The sequence below is a fragment of the Sapajus apella genome, unplaced genomic scaffold, assembly GCF_009761245.1.
Source record: "Sapajus apella isolate SASKATOON/1434 unplaced genomic scaffold, GSC_monkey_1.0 scaffold19, whole genome shotgun sequence".
In the NCBI taxonomy this organism is placed as follows: domain Eukaryota; kingdom Metazoa; phylum Chordata; class Mammalia; order Primates; family Cebidae; genus Sapajus; species Sapajus apella.
The window spans coordinates 3839504-3858094 of NW_022436959.1; the positions used below are offsets into that span (position 1 = coordinate 3839504).

General features: G+C 43.5%; 1 protein-coding gene across 1 annotated transcript in view; it reads right to left on the reverse strand.

Moving 5' to 3' along the window:
• The window catches only part of BMPER (BMP binding endothelial regulator), a 237154-nt gene that overhangs the window by 194853 nt on the left and 23710 nt on the right, over positions 1-18591 (reverse strand). Inside the window, exon 3 of the mRNA XM_032286821.1 lies at positions 9954-10053. Within this exon, the coding sequence (XP_032142712.1) occupies positions 9954-10053 (100 nt within the window). The remainder of the gene's footprint in view (positions 1-9953; positions 10054-18591) is intronic.

An 18591-nucleotide genomic window follows, 5' to 3' on the forward strand; every position in this document is an offset into this window, starting at 1 on the left:
ATGTGTTCAGCATAAGCCAGTCAATGCCCAAGCATGTCTGAGATAAACATCTTCAGCCCTCGAACCACCAAGCTACTAGAAACATAATTAGCTGGCGTAAATAAGCTCATACTGAGAAAAAGAGGCACTCAAGTTCAAGAACGTACCAATGTACTTTGTTCACTTTCATTATCATATCAGTCTTGTTAAACATCAATCTCTCTAGCAGACAGATTTCTAAGTTAATACACATTAGCTCTAAGATGAGTTTCCTCTCCAAAAGAAATCTAAAACATTTAATTCTTAGGAAAAAAAGAAAAGAATCAACTTCTGAAGAAACTACAAGAGTATTCCCTGATCAAAGTCCAGTAGGAACCTTTACCATTCAGCACGATGATCATTTTAAAAATAACAATCAGATGCCTATACACTCAAGCATCTTCATCAATAGATGCAGGTCACATGTATGGACATACTTTCAGTTTCAGAGTTGCCAAATTTAAGCAGCAAATAAAAGAGAACTTAAACAGACTGCAGGGACTTCAGTGTCAAATCATTCCTCTCCCAGGGTTTCTGATGATGCACCCCAACTTTCTACCTAGTATACCTCACTTTACTTCTCTTAGCTTTATAGCCCTCCATGAAACAATGTCATTAGAAGCCTCACAGGAGATGAGAATGTTTCGGTTCCAAAACATTTGAGATGATAAGCATCACTGTGACTTTATTCTCACAGTGAAAATACCATAAGACAGGAAGGGGAAAAATCATCTTAAAGTGCTGAGCAGTTTTGAGGGAATGTATTCTCTTTCCGGGTCCACAAGGGGGTGTAGTTTTAAGGGCAAGAACCTCCTAGTGCCATGCCCCCCTCCCATCTCTCTCTGCATCCAGGAGATTTTACATTTAAATTTCGCAGGCACGGAAGAAACTAAGTCAATCACTCCAGCGGAAGTTCTAAGGAACTCCTTTCATTGGCCTGGGGTCTTAGAGAAGGTGGGGGTTCTTCCCAGGTTAAAAGTCCCCTTCTTCCACAGCCCTTCAGACTCCATGTTTGGGTCCCCTTCCACGAACACTCCCTTCGTGGAAGCTGTCTTTCTCTCTCCTGGATTTCCCCTCTGGAGTCCCCTTCCACACTTTCTCGTGGAAGCCTGTCTTCCCTCCTAAACGCCATCTCTCTCTATTCCCTTCCACTAAGGGTGGAAGCTGCTTTCCTCTCCTGGATTCCATCTTTCTGGATTCTCTCACTCAGTGTGAGAGTTAGCAGTTTCTTTCTCTCTCCTTCTCCTTTTTCTCTCTCTGTTTAAATAAATCACTTTCTACAAACACTTCTGAGTCCAGCATTTACTGCGCACTGCGCTGTGGTCCCCTCTCTCATTCTTGAGAGGGCAGGAGGCCAAGAACCTGGAGAAACGTCCTCTCGGGAGCTGAGGGCACCCTGAACCCCAATATTACATTTTGGTGAGCCAGTCAGGAGAAAGGTACATCAGAAAGAGGGGTACGGCCAGGAAAGGGGTACAGTGGAGAAGAAGACTTGAAAATCGTTAGTAAAACCGGCCCCATTCTGTCCTGTCTCGTAACACTGGAGCAGCAGTGCCAAGCGGCGGCGGCGGCGGCGGCGGCGGCGGCCCAGCCAGAATTAAAAGCGCAGTTCTTTTACCTCCAAGCTCTCTCTCTGCTCTCCCTCTCCTTCTCTATCCTTTGGATATTATCTCTGGGACCAAAACCTGCAGGCACCTGTGGGGTGGAAATGGTGAGCACCCCCGCTTTCCACTCCTTGCTGGCCGGAAACAGCCCAGCGCCGGGGGCGGAACTCAGCGCCCAGAGGTCAGCCGGAGAAAAACAGCAGGGAGGGGCGAGGTGCAGCCCGAGCCTGCAGGGGGCCAGGGAGCACGGTAGCCTGGTGCAGGGTTCTGGCAGGCCTCTCCTGTGTTCCCCAGTCCCAGGCGGCAGGGTAAAAAAGCTCCCCAGGACGTTCGCCTGGTGGCCACAGGTCCCTATGTGGACAGCGGCTAGGGGAGTGGCCCAACCGTGCACATGGTTCAGGCGGGATCAACATGGCAACGGAAAGCTGAGGGGATGGGTGAACTCACGGTTTATAATATGGGTAACCAACCTATGAATTGTAACATTTTATAGATCTTTTTGCTGTTAGAGAAAAAGAGGGGGTAAAGAAATCCCTCTTGTGTTTTGGTCTCGTTTTATTCTTGTCTTGAAAAACATACTAACAACCCCCACTCAAATTTCTGGGGCCGGGTGGATAAAATCAGTTAAACTGCATAGGTTAAAATATCTATGTGGGCATTTCAGAATCTAACAACTTTCATTAAGAAGCACATGAGAAAGTCTCTTAAGCTCAAAATCCTGAAGGGAAAAAAAAAAACAAAACAGTGGCACAGGAACTAGAAGTGAGTAGCTCAATGGTGGGGAGGCAATGCAATCTCCAAAGATGTTTTAAGTGACAGGTTAGAGTCTCAACATTAAAAAAGCTAAGAGTAAAGCTAAAGACTTCACACGCGCGCGCGCACACACACACACACACACACACACACACACACACACACACACAGAGAGAGAGAGAGAGAGAGAGAGGGAGAGGGAGAGTATGCAGCGGCTGGCTCTGGAAGGATTCCCAAGCACCTGGTACAAAGGTTGTCTTCAGGACAGGACACAAAGTAGCTGGGGACAACAGAGGGAGGGAACCTTTTACTATAGATACTTTTGGATGCTTTTAAGTGTGTAATTGCATGATCTGTTTAAAATGTTGTATGCAGCAAGGCACACACATACACAAGAGCAAAGCTCATCTCAATGAACACTGCTCCAGTAATAAGCAAGCAGTCATGAGTACTAGAGAGAAAAAAAAATTAAGTTGAGGGTTCCCAGAAAAAAGACAATTAGTAAGAAAAGCCACTGGTTCCTAAGCTATATTGTCAGTCACCTCCAAAAGCTTCTCTGCCCACACATTTCCTTTGAAATTGTTCGTCCACCCAGACTATAATCAGTTCTGGAGGGAGACAGGGGCTGTGGCTGGGTGAAGAACTGCTGAGTTCATCACGCTCTCTCTCTCTCTCTCTCTCTCTCTCTTTCTCTCTCTTATCTCTAGAGCCATCACAACTCATCTCTCCTCCTTCTGCTTATCTCACAGGCAGTATGATACTGTATTAGTTCATTCTCACATTGCTATAAAGAAATACCTAAGACTGGGTAGTTTATGAAGAGTTTTAATTGGCTTACAGTGCCACAGGCTGTACAGAAAGCGTGGCTGGGAAGGCCTTAGGAAACTTCCAATCATGGCAGAAGGCAAAGTGGGAGTAAGCACCATTTTCACATGGCCATCAGGAGAGAGAGCAAAGGGGGAAGTGCCACACACATTTAAACAACCAGATCTCCTGAGAACTCACTCACTATCATGAGAACAGTAAGGGGGAGATCCACCCACCATGATCCATCTACCTCCTACCAGGCACCTCCTTCAACACCAAAGATCATAATTCAACATGAAATTGGAGTGGGGACACAGAGCCGAACCATATTACATGCCAAGAAAGAAGAATGGGACAGTGGGAATCAGAAGACCCCCTCTGCCTCTCAGCAATTGTGCAATCTCTCTCATCATGTAAGATTTCCCATCTGCTAAATCAGGAGAGTAATCACCACCACCTCAGGGCTGAATACAACTCTATCTATGAAAGCCTAAGATTGGTGGATTGTCTTTTCTTCCAAAGTATTCTCTAAAACTCTTTCACAATATAGTTTGCATGACTGACAGACCTTTCAGGGGAAGGCAACTCAGTTCTTATTTGGGGAAAAAAACCTGGAGCAAACAGCATCCAGGTTGATCAGATATAATAACTACCAGAGAATTTGGCCACGTCTGAAAGAAAGGAAAGCAGAGGTTGAGGAAAGAACCACTCTTTTGTTTCGGCAGCGGCAGACAATGCATGTTTACAGTTGCCAAAAGAAGTTTGGTTAAAAGTAAGCAACCAGAATGGCACATGGCTAACTCAGTCTTTCCATCTTAAAACATTTCAACAATCAACAATTCACTCTGTCACCACAGAAAGTGTGATTATTTTCATATAAGAGTTTTTGAAATGTTTGTTTCTACATATGGTAAGTGGCTGCCTCCCTCCAAAACAACCACATAGCAATATTCTGAAAGGCATGATCATCTTCCAGGTCAGTCTCAAAGCAGCACTGAGAAGGTCCCTTATTCATGACCTTTTACTGTACAAAAGGCAACCTATAATTAATAAAGCTTAATCTATTATCATTATTCATAGTCCTCCTTTACATTGGTCAGTAATTGGTCTATAGAAATGAGTTCAATTATTTTAAATTTCCCAATGCATGTTTTGCTCCTTAATTCTTGTTTAACAGAACCTAACTAAGGCAGTTGGCCTCATTTTGGAAATCGATGTGCAAATATTTATATTTTGCCTTTTTCTTTTCATTTCATGAGACATCATAGTATTTTTAAATCAAACATAAAAGTTAAACTTTTAACAAATGCAACACATGGGATCATACCCCATAGAAAAAACAAGACAAAACAGAAAAATCAAAGACAAGAAAAGGCTATGGAAAATAAACCCACTTGACAAATGAAAAGACTGGGTTGTTTTTTTTCAATCCTTCATCAAACTCTTGTGGACAATTAATATTTCATGCTTTATATGAGGAAAGAAAATGGAATTTGACCTACAAATGTCTGAAACACACCTTATTCATTTATGACGTTACTAATAACAAACATATATTCAGATAACAAATACATTATTGTTCAGAAAAGAACCCCACATTAAAGGGTGATGTTCAGTCCAAGTAAATATAGAAAAGCTGCCAAAACCATCTGTTTGACTCCGATGATCTCATTTGTTTTCATCAAACAATATTGAGTTTTTTCAAATTAATCTTCTGCTCAGTTGTTAGGCAATTTGGATAAAAATGTGTAACTATTATTAGCATAAAAATAATCTCAAAAGCAAAGTGAAATACTTGCCTGAGAGAAATTAGTTATCATTTACTTACTTTTTTGTTTTAAAGAATATCTAGCTTCACAAAAGCTAAGGACAGTTTGGTAAGCAGCACTATTCCACAAACACCTGGCACATGGATTAGTAAATAATTGTTAAATTAATGAACGAACGGAACACATGAGCAATGCAATTAAACAAAACAGGAACCCAAATCCATGCACACACAAAACCTTTCTAAGAATACTTTTGAAACATGAACTTTTCTATTTCTGTTCTCAAGTAGAGGTACTCTCCTACCATTGCCTCTTCAATATCAGCATCTTTTTCGGAGGAAAATAAGTCATGATAGGCTGGTTATATTTTTGTCTGACCCTTCCACCCCTCCTTAAATAATCAACAAACAAGCAAAAACTTATTACAGATTTGTTTTAATTCAGATTTGTTTAATTCAAGGAAGCCTGGAAACTGATACATTAACAAGTTCCCCAGGTGATTTTGAGTGGCAGGCAACGACTAAGACCTATGTCATGCCTTTGTGTGTGCCAGAAGCTTTACCCGGGAACCTTCTGCAGAGCAGCCCTTTTTTGAATGTGATTAACTTTTACTTGCTCATAAATATGCATTGCTCTTCTGGAAAGCTCCCCAGGCACATCCCCAATTCCTTGCCTGCTAGCTATCTTCCTTCTCTTCTGATATGGTTTGTCTGTGTCCCTACCCAAATCTTATCTTGAATTATAATCCCCACAATCCCCACATGCTGTGGGAAGGACCTAGTGGGAGGTAATTGAATCATGGGGGTGGTTTCCCTCATGCTGTTCTCATAATAATGAGTGAGTTCTCATGAGATCTGATGATTTTATAAGTGTCTGGCATTTCACCTGCTGGCTCTCATTCTCTCTCCTACTGCCCTGTAAAGAGGTGCCTTCCACCATGATTGTAAGTTTCCTGAGGCCTACCTAGCCATGTGGAACTGTGAGTTAACTAAACCACTTTTCTTTATAAGTTACCCAGTCTTGGGTATTTCCTTACAGCAATTTGGAAATGGACTAACATACCTTCCCTCTGCACTTGGACATGACTTCTCAGAGAACTTCTCAACTAGATGGCACTTCTGTGTGTCCCTCCATGAACCATCCCCCCACCCTAGTCCATGGAAAAATGGTCTTCCACGAAACTGGTCTCTGATGCCAACAAACCTGGGAACCACTGTGTTAAATGCTCTGAAAAATGAGGCTCCATTTATTTGCTAAGGGGACTCCACTGAATATTGTTATATATATATAAATATATAATATAAATATATATTTTTTTATTAAAAATTATTATAATATTTCTAACTTATATATAAATTATATTATATATAATATATATACATTCTTTGACCCTAAGACGATCGTGCTTAGATATTATTTATTTTTAAAGTAAAGAATTATCAGCAAACTTCTCCATTACTATGATTCCTCACTAAATCCCTCTCATTGAGCAAGAACAGTCAAAATCTTTAGCATGAATATGCAGGTGCTTGTTAGAGGACTTATCAGAAATGCAGCTGCTACTGCTGTCTCAGAATTTCTGCTACACACTGATTTGTTGTTGTTGTTTGCTTCTCTATGAATGCAGAATGCAAAAGAGTTACAGAGCGGTTTACTGGGATTTCTTGGAAGGCCAAACCCAGATTGGGTTAACACAGATCTGAGGGGCCTCAGGGAATGCCCTCGTGAGAGTCTCCCTCCAGTCCTTCTTCCTTTACTATACAAGGCTCTTTGGTTTTAGCTTCTCACCTTTACTCATACTCAAAGCAAAAATCCAAGGTACAACCTAACTGCCCAAAAATGTGGTCAGAAACAACCAAATGAATGTTGGTGCATTCTTACAACAGAATCTTATGCATCTATTAGGGACAATAAGTCCAAACAACAGAGGTTATGCCCTAATGTTAAGTGGGAAAAAATATAAATAATGCAGTATAAGTAGTAAAATATCAGCCCTATAAACACTTTTACATGGGAAAATACAGAAATAAATATATCAAATGATAACAATTGTTACTTCTGGATGGTGAGTTTTTTTCTGCTTTTCCACAGTTTAAACTATTTTTTGAGGATTCTCCTATGAGCATACATTACAATTCCAATAAAAAAAAAAACTTTCCAAAATACTGGGAGTCTCCAGTACTTAGGAGTGAACAGGACTGTGTCCCTTAAAGCCCCTGAGACAAGCATTGTATTATGCAGTAGAAAGAGAGAGAATGAAGGGTGCTTCTTTAACATCTATCCCATGGCCCCTGAAAAGTCAGACTCACTGTATTAGATCATTTTCAACACTGCTACAAAGAACTGCCCAAGATTGAGTAATTTATAAAGGAAAGAGGCCTAATTGACTCACAGCTCAGCATGGCTGGGGAGGCCTCAGGAAACTTACAATCATGGCAAAAGTTGAAGAGGAAGCAAAGCACCATCTTCACAAGGCAGCAGAAAGGAGAAGTGACAAGCAAATTGGGAAGAGCCTCCTATAAAACCATCAGATCTTGTGAACAGCATAGGGGAAAGCACCGACATGATTCAGTTACCTCCCCCTGGTCTCTCCTTTGACATATAGGGATTATGGAGATTAGACTTCAAGAAGAGATTTGTAGGGGGACACAGAGCCAAACCATATCACCCATTCAGAATCCCTCTAATGAAGATCCACCTCAGGGATTCTTGACCTCCCACCGAATGCCGTGGGATTTCCATTAGGAAGAGAACTCAGGACACTGTACTTGCTGGCCTATTCTTGGGTCCAGTTTGGTTAGAAGAGGCTTATCATCTTAAGCCCAAAAAGAATATTCAGGAAATGTGTTTTTCTTGGGTATCTCTTTTCCTTGAAAGATTAGGATAAGAGAAGGAATGGGTGGTGATAAAGGAACTAACAGGTCAAGAAGGCTACACAGTACAGCATGAAAAAGCTCCCGACCAAACAACCAATCATGGAGCAGCAAATGGAGAGCCTGTCAAGCATGGCAAGGGCACCAATTATACTTCTATGACCTAACAGATGGTGACATGCAATACGGTGGTGAATGCATCTTTCCATATTAGTCCCTCCAACATAATTGTCCTCGTTTTTTGTTTTTGTCTTTTTTTTTTTTGAGATGGAGTTTCACTCTGTCACCCAGCTGTAGTGCAGTGGCATGATCTTGACTCACTGCAACCTCTCCCTTCTGGGTTCAGCAATTCTCCTGCCTCCATCTCCCCCGTAGCTGGGATTTTAGGCACCCACTACCATACCTGGCTAATTTTTGTATTTTTAGTAGAGGCAGGGTTTCATTACATTGTCCAGGCTGGTCTCAAACTCCTGACTTAAAGTGATCTGCCCACCTTGGCCTCCCAAAGTGCTGGGATTACGGGCGTGAGCCACAGTGCCTGATCCTGCTGTCCTGATTTAACAAATGAGGTGATGAGATCAAGGGAGGGTCCATGTCTCCCCCTGCTGACATGGAAATGTGGTAGATGAGTTTCCTGAAGCTTAAGACAATAGACATTTATTGTCTCACAGTTCTGGAGGCTAGAAGTCCAAGATCAAGGTGTCAGCAGGGCATGCTGCCTCTAGGCTGGTGACAGCATCACTCCAGCTTCTGCTACACTTTGTGTGTCTCTGTCTGTCTCTGTTTCTTCCTCTTCTTATAAAGACACCAGTCACATTGAATTTGGAGCCACTCAAATTCAGTATGACTTCATCTTAATTAACTGTATCTGCAAAAGGCCTAGTTCCAAACAAGTTCACATGCTAAGATTCCAAGTGGATGTGAAATTTTGGGGAATACCCCGCCACCCAGTACACTTGGATTCTGATTCAACAGGGTGACTCCAGAGCCCATACCCTGAACACTGGACAAATGCTGCCTCCTGTGTGCCCCTACGCTGTGAAGCGCTGTTGACATATCGACGGTGTGAAATCTCCAGGGAGCTGACCATCTACATGAAACACAGAGGGGAAAAATCACACCACTGCAGTATCCATGTGGGCTTCTGGAGGTCATAGAAATCTAAAGGGAACATGGTAGATAAGGGCGGGGCACCTTGAACACAGGCAGCACCCAGATAGGTTGGGGAAAAGACCGGGGCTAGGGCCAAGAGAGAAGTGAGACCAGGAACAGCACATTGCAGACAGAGCATGGGGCTGGAGGGCAATGGAAAATGAGGCTGGAGTAAGGAGACATTAGAGATGCTTCAAAGACAGGCGAAGGGACTTAGATCTACTTTAGGAGGAAAGGAAAATTTTAATGAGGACCAAAATGATAAAATACAGGCTTAAAGACTTCTCTGGCAGAGGTGGGCAGGGTGAGCGTGGAGCCTGGAAAAACTGAGTGTTGAAACTTGTTGACAAAATATGTTCATGTGCGTGTGTACAAATATGCAGGGCATGGTGATTGCCTCTTCTCTACAACATTTTAACAACCTGCCTTAGACAATAAACCAAATATGCAGATGCTCACATAGTTTCTTTTTTTTTTTTTTTTTTTTTGGGACGGAGTTTCACTCATGTTACCCAGGCTGGAGTGCAATGGCGTGATCTCGGCTCACCGCAACCTCCGCCTCCTGGGTTCAGGCAATTCTCCTGCCTCAGCCTCCTGAGTAGCTGGGATTACAGGCACGCACCACCATGCCCAGCTAATTTTTTGTATTTTTAGTACAGACGGGGTTTCACCACGTTGACCAGGATGGTCTCGATCTCTTGACCTCGTGATCCACCCGCCTCGGCCTCCCAAAGTGCTGGGATTACAGGCTTGAGCCACCGCGCCCGGCACATAGTTTCATCTCTCTTCTAGGAGAGCACCCTTCCTTCCAGCCCCAGACACACACACACACACACACACACACACACACACACACCCCCTCCTCTCCACTCACATGCACCCCAGCCAAGAGCTGAGTGAAAAGAAAGGTGAGAGAAAGAGAAATAAAAATGCCTGAAGCAGCAGCCAGGAGAGAAAACGGCCAAGACATCAATCACCTTTGCACTGCTCACAACAGGCTCCCCTCTGCTTGATGGCCAGGGCGCAGTCTCGGGACAGCACGGGGCACTTCTCTCTCTTACATGTCACTTCCTTGTTCTAGGTAAAAAGAGACAGGAGACATTTGAAATAAACATCAAACAGAATTCCCCAAATCCTAACACATGGCAGAGGTTTCCCAGCCCGCCTCTTATGTTGCCTTTACTTGGCAAGAAAACACTGTGAGAGCGAATAGGATTTTGCTGTCCCTGAAACAGAAATTCCCACCCAGGAACGCAGGACTTTGGAGATCAGAGTCGGATGTGAGGAGATGAAAAGTCCCTTCTTTAAAAAGCCAGCTTCACCTAGATAACCAATTACCAAGGGAGAAGTTGTCTCCTGCTCTGTTATAAGGTTTCTTTTTAGTACACACTACAGAAACGATAATATTTATGTAAACCATATTTTGCCTGTTTGGCTACCTGAGCCAGGACTGCATCGTGAGAACAAAAATATTTTCACATGGCTGTCCAACAATCCTTAATAGTAGAGTGCATTAAAATGCAGCAATCTAAAGTTCCAACTCAAATAATGACAAAATTGAGTATTGAATCGGCTCGGTAAAAGAAAAAATAATATTCTACATTCCAAGCAGAGACACGGTCGTCAGTGTTTTACGGCTGTGGGACAGCTGCGTTATATTAGCACTTACGCTAATGAAAGTGTGGTGAACATTTGCATCTTTGGTTTTTTCCTGAAAGGTTAGCTGTTAAAATGTCTTAGAGAACATACAAACGTCACTGTATATGTCTGCTTGTATGTGGATTGTATGCACCTGAACCAAAAATACTGTCTCAAAAATTCAGCAAAATGTGAGCTCTACCAAGTGGTGACCACATGCTAGGTGCTTTCATTCTCACTCAAATTCTGTGAGGTCAGTATCATTATCCCCATTTCACAAACAAGAAAACTGTTGCACAGAGAAGGTAGCTGACTTTTCCAAGATTACCCAGATTTCCAGTGGGAGAGATGGAATTCAAGATGAAGACATAAGTGCATGCGCACCTATGCCCTTCCCTGGATGACAGAAAGCACTACCAGTGCCTGACTTGGAGGTAGGTTGGAGAGGAGCAACTGGCCAGCTCTGCTCACCTTGAATATGTATTAATAAAAAAGAAATCCAGACTCGGCCCTGACAACAAATTTGAGGCACTCCTCAAGTATAACCAGTATGCTTCAATGTCATGAAACTGAGGAAGATCTCACTATTTTTTCCTCAGAACCAAGGAGATACATGTAAGCCTGCAGGGATGTGTGTGTGTGTGTGTGTGTGTGTGTGTGTGTGTGTGTGTGTGTGTTGGAGTCTGGGAGCCCAAACCAAGCTCAAGCACCACAGTCCAACCCTAAGGTAGTTTCAAAATAAAACTTGTCACCTTCTATGCCGCCCTGAAATTCCCTGCGAGTTCCGGAGCTCCCCAAGACACTTCCAGGGTCTAATTCTAAAATAAATCTAGGTTGCCATCGCCTCTCCTCTCAAAGATCAGAACATCTGCGGGTCCCAGAACCCCACTCCCTCTGACTCATAGTCACAACTGCCCGAGAGTGAGTTCTATGGGGAAGGTTGGGCCTGGCCTTGCCTACAGCTGTTTCCACATCAGTCCTGTTATTTTCCTACCCTACGGCTTTTGCAAGGCCAACTGAGGCACAGAAACAATTAGCCATGACCAGCGTTGCTCAAACTTGTCCACTGAATAGCACACATAGAAAACGACTCTCATTTCAGTTAAGGAACACTGGGATGAACATGGTGAATATTCATGAACAGTCCCAGGACTTGTCCAACACCCAGAGAAAGGAGATCAATCCACAGTCACCTGCACCCCACGCCTGCGGGGGTTGCTGCTGCTGTTTTGTTTTTTCTGGTTCTCCTTGTGATGGGAGGGTGACCTGAGTCACCTGTCATCTAGTCTCTCTCTCTCTCTCTCTCTTTCTTTTTTGGGGATCTGTATATGGTGCATGCCCTCAAGGGACTAACCTCATTTACTCCTAAAATCCTGTGAGATAGTAGCCTTCATCCTTAGCTGCAAATTAGTATCCCCTGTGGAGTTCTTAACAAACACTGGTGTGGTCTCCCAACCCCTGAAGGTCAGATCTGGTTCATCTAAGGACCAGGCATGGGTATTTGTTCAAGGTCCCAGGTAATTCCAACAAACGTTGAGTTGAAAACTACTGCTGTTGGGAGAGTATTTCTGTGGCCACTGGGGCTGAGCTGGGATAAGGAGCTGTCCACAGTCCCTTTGTGAACAGCAGACTTACAATCTGAAGCCAAGCATGCTGGCCCCACGTCCCCCAGAACTCCTTCCCTCACCCCATCTTCTCCATGATGATAGTGGCATCAAGGCTAACTATAAGTCATGGTCCTTAGATTTATTTTTATAATTCTTTTCTTAAGCTACAAAAGTCATACATTGTTATGGCAACCATTCAAATTAAAGAGACATATTTTTTAAAAATTAATAATCTTCCCCACTCCCGCCAAAGTCATCAAGGACTTTTTTTTTTCTACTCAGACACGTATTTAATAGCTGTAGAAATCCAAAAGAAGTAGCATCACATCTTGAAGTTGTGAGTGAAGCTGCGGATTGGCTTGACTGGGCTCAGCCACTGAGCTGCCTCAACGGCTAAGGAACAGGATATAACTATGCAGGCTTCTATGTTATCTTAATCTCGTATGTATTATGTATTTAGTTTCAATAAAGCATTTGTACCAACGGCTCTGGAGCTTGAAGGAAGACCAAAGGAATGTGTAGTGATTCTGAGGATGATGTAGACCTACGCAGCAGAGTTAGGGGGGAGAAGATTAACAAAGTCCTATCTTCCAGTACCAGGACGGTCATGAGTGGCAGTCCCATCCAAACAGGTCACTAGGGCTAGAAGGCTGGACCCTGCCCTCTCTGTCTCTGAACTACGATGGGTTCTTGCTCCCTCCGGAGTATATATGCTGTTTGGCACTGTTGACAGTAACTTCATTTTGAAAAGTGTAGTTCTTGCAAGCTATATTTTGATACTGACTCTCCCACCCCAGGAAAATTGCGAAAGGAACTTCATTAACAGAGCTTCTATTACCAGAACTTTTTGGCTTTATGCATTCAGCAAACCTGGCTGCAGTCCTTAGCCAAGTGCCACTCCCAAGCACATCTCCTCTCTGAAAGGAAGAATCTTCAGATACAGAGAGTTCAAAGCTCTAGGGGCAGTCAAAGTGAAGACTTAATCTGGGATCTGACAAATGCGAAGGTATACACTCGCTTAAATATAGGAACTCTTTGCTGACTTAGAAACCTGGGAGCCAGTCAAAATCCATCATAGGATCCCAAGATTCATAATAAATAGCTTGTAATTACAGTCCAGCATAAAAGTTATTCCAACCAGATGGTTTGTTGATTCACATCTGGATTTTTTTTTTTTTTGGTACATACACAGAAAGCAAACCTAAACCTTAGCTGTAGGTTTAGTGGGTTTCTCCCCCTCTGATTATACTGGAAGTTTTAAAATATCTTATCAATGGTCGCATTGGTACAGAACTGCCATATCTGATCATTGCCCTGGTGTCTGATTGGCATGGATGTGGAGTATGTCTTTGGAATCCCAGACCTTCCAAGAGAAAAATTTAAAAGCTCAGGGAATTGCTGGTGAGAGCCTGGTTTCCTCCATTTCCTTAATTGAGTCCAGCAGCTACAGAGTAAATTCAAACACAGGTTAATTAAGAGTACTCCATTCGCTTTCCCAATTTTGCCAAGAGACAAAAATACTTGTCCTGGAGCCAGTGGCTCTGGTGAGAAGTGGCACACGCAAAGCCAGGCCTTCAGGACTCCCTCATCCCCGGGCTGCCTCATGCCCACATGCACTACATGGCATTCACTGCCATGGCACAAGGTCGTGGCTCATTCCGTCCACATCTTCATTCAAGAAACATTTTCTAATACTGGCTCACACTTACTGAACTTGTTCTATGTGTGTTCAGGCTCTGTGCTAAGAATCTTACGTGCATTTTTTACACCATAAATTCCTCATGATCGCCATCTTACAGAGAAAGGATCAAGGTTAGGAATCTTGCCCAGGGTCGCCCAAGAGACAGATCTGGAATACAAATAGAGATCTGTAGTTAAATGCACTTTGCTCCTTCCCAGGCTTTCAGAATACAGAAGAGAACAAAACAATGTTCCTGCCCTGAGGCCCCAGGGGAGATTGGTGCCTTCCTGGTGGCTCCAGACAGAAACTCTCTAACAAGAGCAGAGCGACTCCAGGAGCCTGTGTCATGACCAACCACAGGAAGGTCTGCAGACACCAGCTGTTTTCTGGTAACCAGGAAAGTCCTTCCAATTTGGATATCAACGGGGATGTGCCTATCATGCCTCCAAAACTCAGACTGGCATCTTCAAACAGTTTTCCCCAAATTCCAGCTTGGGTTTGAGTCTCCTCAGATCTAAACAAGAGAAATGGTGGTAAAAATGCACTCAAGGAAAAGGTCAGAACCTAACCAATGAATAAGAGCAATAAACCTCACTGCATCTTTCATCCTCAGCCTCCCATGTGTCCCTATTTCTAGGGTTGCCAGCGTTGCCAGTCAGTGGTCTACCTGTTGTCGAAGGTGTCTGCACTACTGCCTCCTTTCAGGAAGATCATTAACTGATTCTCTAACATTGATCAAATACATCAAAACCCAAAACATAGCCCCTAGAGGCACATTAAATGAAGTGCCAACATGAAAAACTAAAAGGGGGCATAGGGAGTAAAACATTTTTAAAAAATCAACATGACTGGCAACAAAGCTCTATAAGGATGTGAGCCAAACCACAGCTCTCGCCGCAAGCCAAGTTCAAGCAGGATTCCGGCAACCAGTTTGCTGTGCCTGAGATCTGCCACGCGATGGCAGCACAGAGTGCCCTGGTCTCCTGAATTGCAGCCCTGAGACCGCCAGCGCCTCGGGAGCATTTCCCAGTGTCTGGTGTGGAGGGAAATGAGCTCTCCCGTGAGCATAGCGCGAAGGGGTACCGAGAAGTTAGCAGAGCACCACTGTGAAACGTTCTTGTGTGCCTTCCTCAACCAGAAAAACATGCTTTTGAGATGTTTCTGTTCTATTCCAAGCCCCAATGTCTTGAACGTTTTTTTTTTTTTTTCCCTCAAAGATTCTTCCAGAACCAATCCCATTATGGAATACGAAAAGTATTCCCTGATCTTTCATTTATAATAACAAATAATAGAATCAAAATCTGGAGAGGAAAACACAGCAGCTAATAAGATGAGGGTAGGATCCTTTATTTTTAGACTATGAAACACCATCACAAATCCCTTGAAATAAGAGTGGACATGAAAACACCTCGTGCCTGCCTGCTGATCGTCCATTTGATGAGCCATGCTGCGAAGGTGGCAGATCAGCACGAGACCCTTCCCCTAGATGATGGCGTTATTTTCCCTCCATCCCTGTCTCTGATGACAGCAAAGCCTGCCTGGGAGGCAAACAGCTGTCATTTGGCAAACTAGCAAATTCAACGTCGCAGATCCTCTTTCAGAAAATTAAGAAGGCTGTGAGGTTGTGCTGTTTTTCTGCCTGAGTGAACAATACTCAATATGTCAATAAAGCACACAGGCCAGGTAGTGTGACTGCAGGGAATAAAGCTACAGAGTCCCCTGTTATTTTATCGCAGTAGTCTTTTTTGGAGATGAGCTTACAGATTTTGCTGCCTTCAAGAATTCTCCACCAAAATACAAATACCCATGGGGGTAGACCCACATTCTTCCCAATTCCCATGTTATCAGCTCCTAGGACAGATGCCCCAGCCTGGCGATTTTGAGAGGAAATGTTGCTTAGCCATGGAGGCTCCAAAGGTGAAAAACAAAGCCTTGGCACATGTGTCACTATACTCAGTGCTGTGGGAGACAGACAGAAATCATGCAGCAAGGGTCCCAGTCTCCAGAAACCTACAAGCTCTTGGGGAAATAAGACAACAGGCATCAGCAGATCACACAAACACTGCGGTGTAACCTCTAGCACAGCAAGAAGCACGAAAGAGAATTTCACCTTGATTCGAAAGCCATCATCCTTTGTGAGCACAAACAGGACACTTTCATGCTTACTCAAATGTTTATTATCAGAGAATTTACACAATAGTGTTCCACGTGGAGAGTCTCAAGATGGCTCAAGTAGGAATTTGTTGTTAGGCATATGGATGTCTTATTTCAAGTGTCCCAAGGAGGAGGGAGCAGGGGAAGCCGATCCCACATCAACGTATATTCTCATTGGAATTTCTAGTCTCTCTGTGTATGAAGTCAAAGAGGTCAACTTCTCCTTGAAGTATTCCCGTTGTAACACAATTCCAGATCCCAAAGAGCCAAAGGGAACTTTATAGCACTTTTGAGCATAGGTCACAATTTCTCCCAGGCAATATTATACCACTTCTCATAAACAGAAGAATAATACTTCATGTTTACATAGCACCTTTCTTCTAAAGAGCTCTATAGACATTATTTCATTAATCCTCACAGGTTTCTTAAGATTTGCAGATGGAGAAATGGCACACAATGAAGCTAACTGTCTCAGATCTCTCAAAGAAGCAGCAAGCAGCGGACCTGGGAACACAATCCAGTTCCCAGCCTGGCTTATGGGACCAGCTGGGAAGGTTAGTTTGTAAGGCACAGCACTAAAATGCATAGGAGTGTCATATTCAAATTAGGTTAGCTCCAATAGGACTGTTGAGATTTTAGGAATAGACCAGTATGTAGTTAAGCTAGTCTGCAGATTTTTCTGGACAGACCACCAGGGTCAAACAGACAGGGTCTCCTGCCACGTTCCTGCCGTAGTATGAGATAACCTATGAGAGGTGCCATGGAATCGATCAGCCAGGATTTGGGCAAGCAGACCTGACTTGAAGCCTTCAAGGATCTAGGATGAAGAGATGAAAACCAAAGCTAAGAAAGGAAGTGTGTTGGCAGCAACCAAAGACCCAAAGAGGCAAGATTTCATTGCTTTTCTTTGCGGCAGAGTCTTGCTCCATCACCCATGCTGGAATGCAGTGGCACAGCCATGGCTCACTGCAGCCTCAACCTCCCAAACTCAAACAATCTCTCGTCTCAGCCTCCAGAAGTAGCTGGGACTACAGGCGTACACCATCGCAGCTGGCTAATTTATTTTTATTTTTTTTTTGTAGAGACAAGGCCTCACTATGTTTCCCAGGCTGGTCTCAAATTCCTGGGCTCAAGCGATCCTCCCAACTTGGCCTCCCAAAGTGCTGGGATTACAGCTGTGAGCCACTGCACCCAATGAGATTTCATTGCTTATCAGCAGTTCTGATCACTGGAAATGGTAAAATAAAGTGATGACCTCTCTACAACCTTCGGCCAGGGGAATCCTTAACAAGTGAGCATGAACTCACAGAGAGGACAGAATGCAAGCTTGTACCTGCTCCAGCCCGTCTCCTTTGGACAAAATCTGTTCTCAATCTCTTGGAAAAAAATAGCGGAGCATGGGTAGGGGGGCCCTGAGATAGCCCAGTGGTTGCCAATGGCAGTATTAAATTTGATTGATGATTTATTATTTTAATTAAGCTTTTCCTTGCTCATTCTTCATTACTGATAGGAAAATTGACTTCCCCATAACTCTTACACAGAAATATCTGGAAGAAAAAAATAAAAGGCAGGTTGATCGGCCACGAAGCCTAAGCATACAAGCGCAAGGCTCTGGGTCATGTCTCTCAACTCAACAGAACTTGAAAAAATAGAGAGAAAGACAAAATGAATAAAAACCTTTCTAAGGTGAAGAAGATGAACCTGAAAGAAGTGGTTTCCCCCAAGACCTCCTTCCCAACCGAGTTTAGTCCAAGAGATGGGAGGTGTCAGCTGTGGCCTCTGCATACTATGCCTCAAGCCTTTAAGGTAAAGTGGCATTTCCAGAACTTTCTGCAACCCCAACCTCCACTGCTTTTGCAAATCTCTTCCATAGTCAGGGCCACAAACAAAGCTGATCTATCTCTAACCAAACAGTGAAGTAACATACCGTTTTTTGCAGGTAGGCTGCTGAACTATTAAGAATAATGACACTCGACATTTATAGAAAACCTATTACATCCCCCACCATGCTGAATGTATTTTGTGTATTTTGTCTTTAAACCTTGCAAAAAACCTGAAGAAGGCACTGATTTACCTCCCACCCCATCTTAAAGGTAAGTAAACTGAGGCACAGAAAGGTTAAATGGCTCCCACCGAGGTTTATATAGCCAGGGCAGAGATTCAAACCCAGGACTCTGATAGCAAAGCCTATGATTTCACCACTGTGCTATACAGCTTGGTTTAGAGGCTAAATGAGCTACCTTTCTCTTGCAGCTAAGAATTTAAATGTTTGCCTTTGCTAAGCACCCCATTCTCAGACCATTATAAACCTCAGTGCTTTATGGTTTCATTTTGAACACACGAGTAAAAATAGTGCCTTTTAGGAAAGACAGATTAAGTCTCTGACTTAAAAACTCAAAACAAGTCCCAGTCTCTGAGTGCCTGGTCATTTGCAAGGCTGACCAAAACCTGGACCCAAACCTGCCAAGTCCTCTCATTTCTTCTTTGACTTGAGCAGGAGGGCGTACTCTCCTGGGAGACTTGCAGCATCCCACG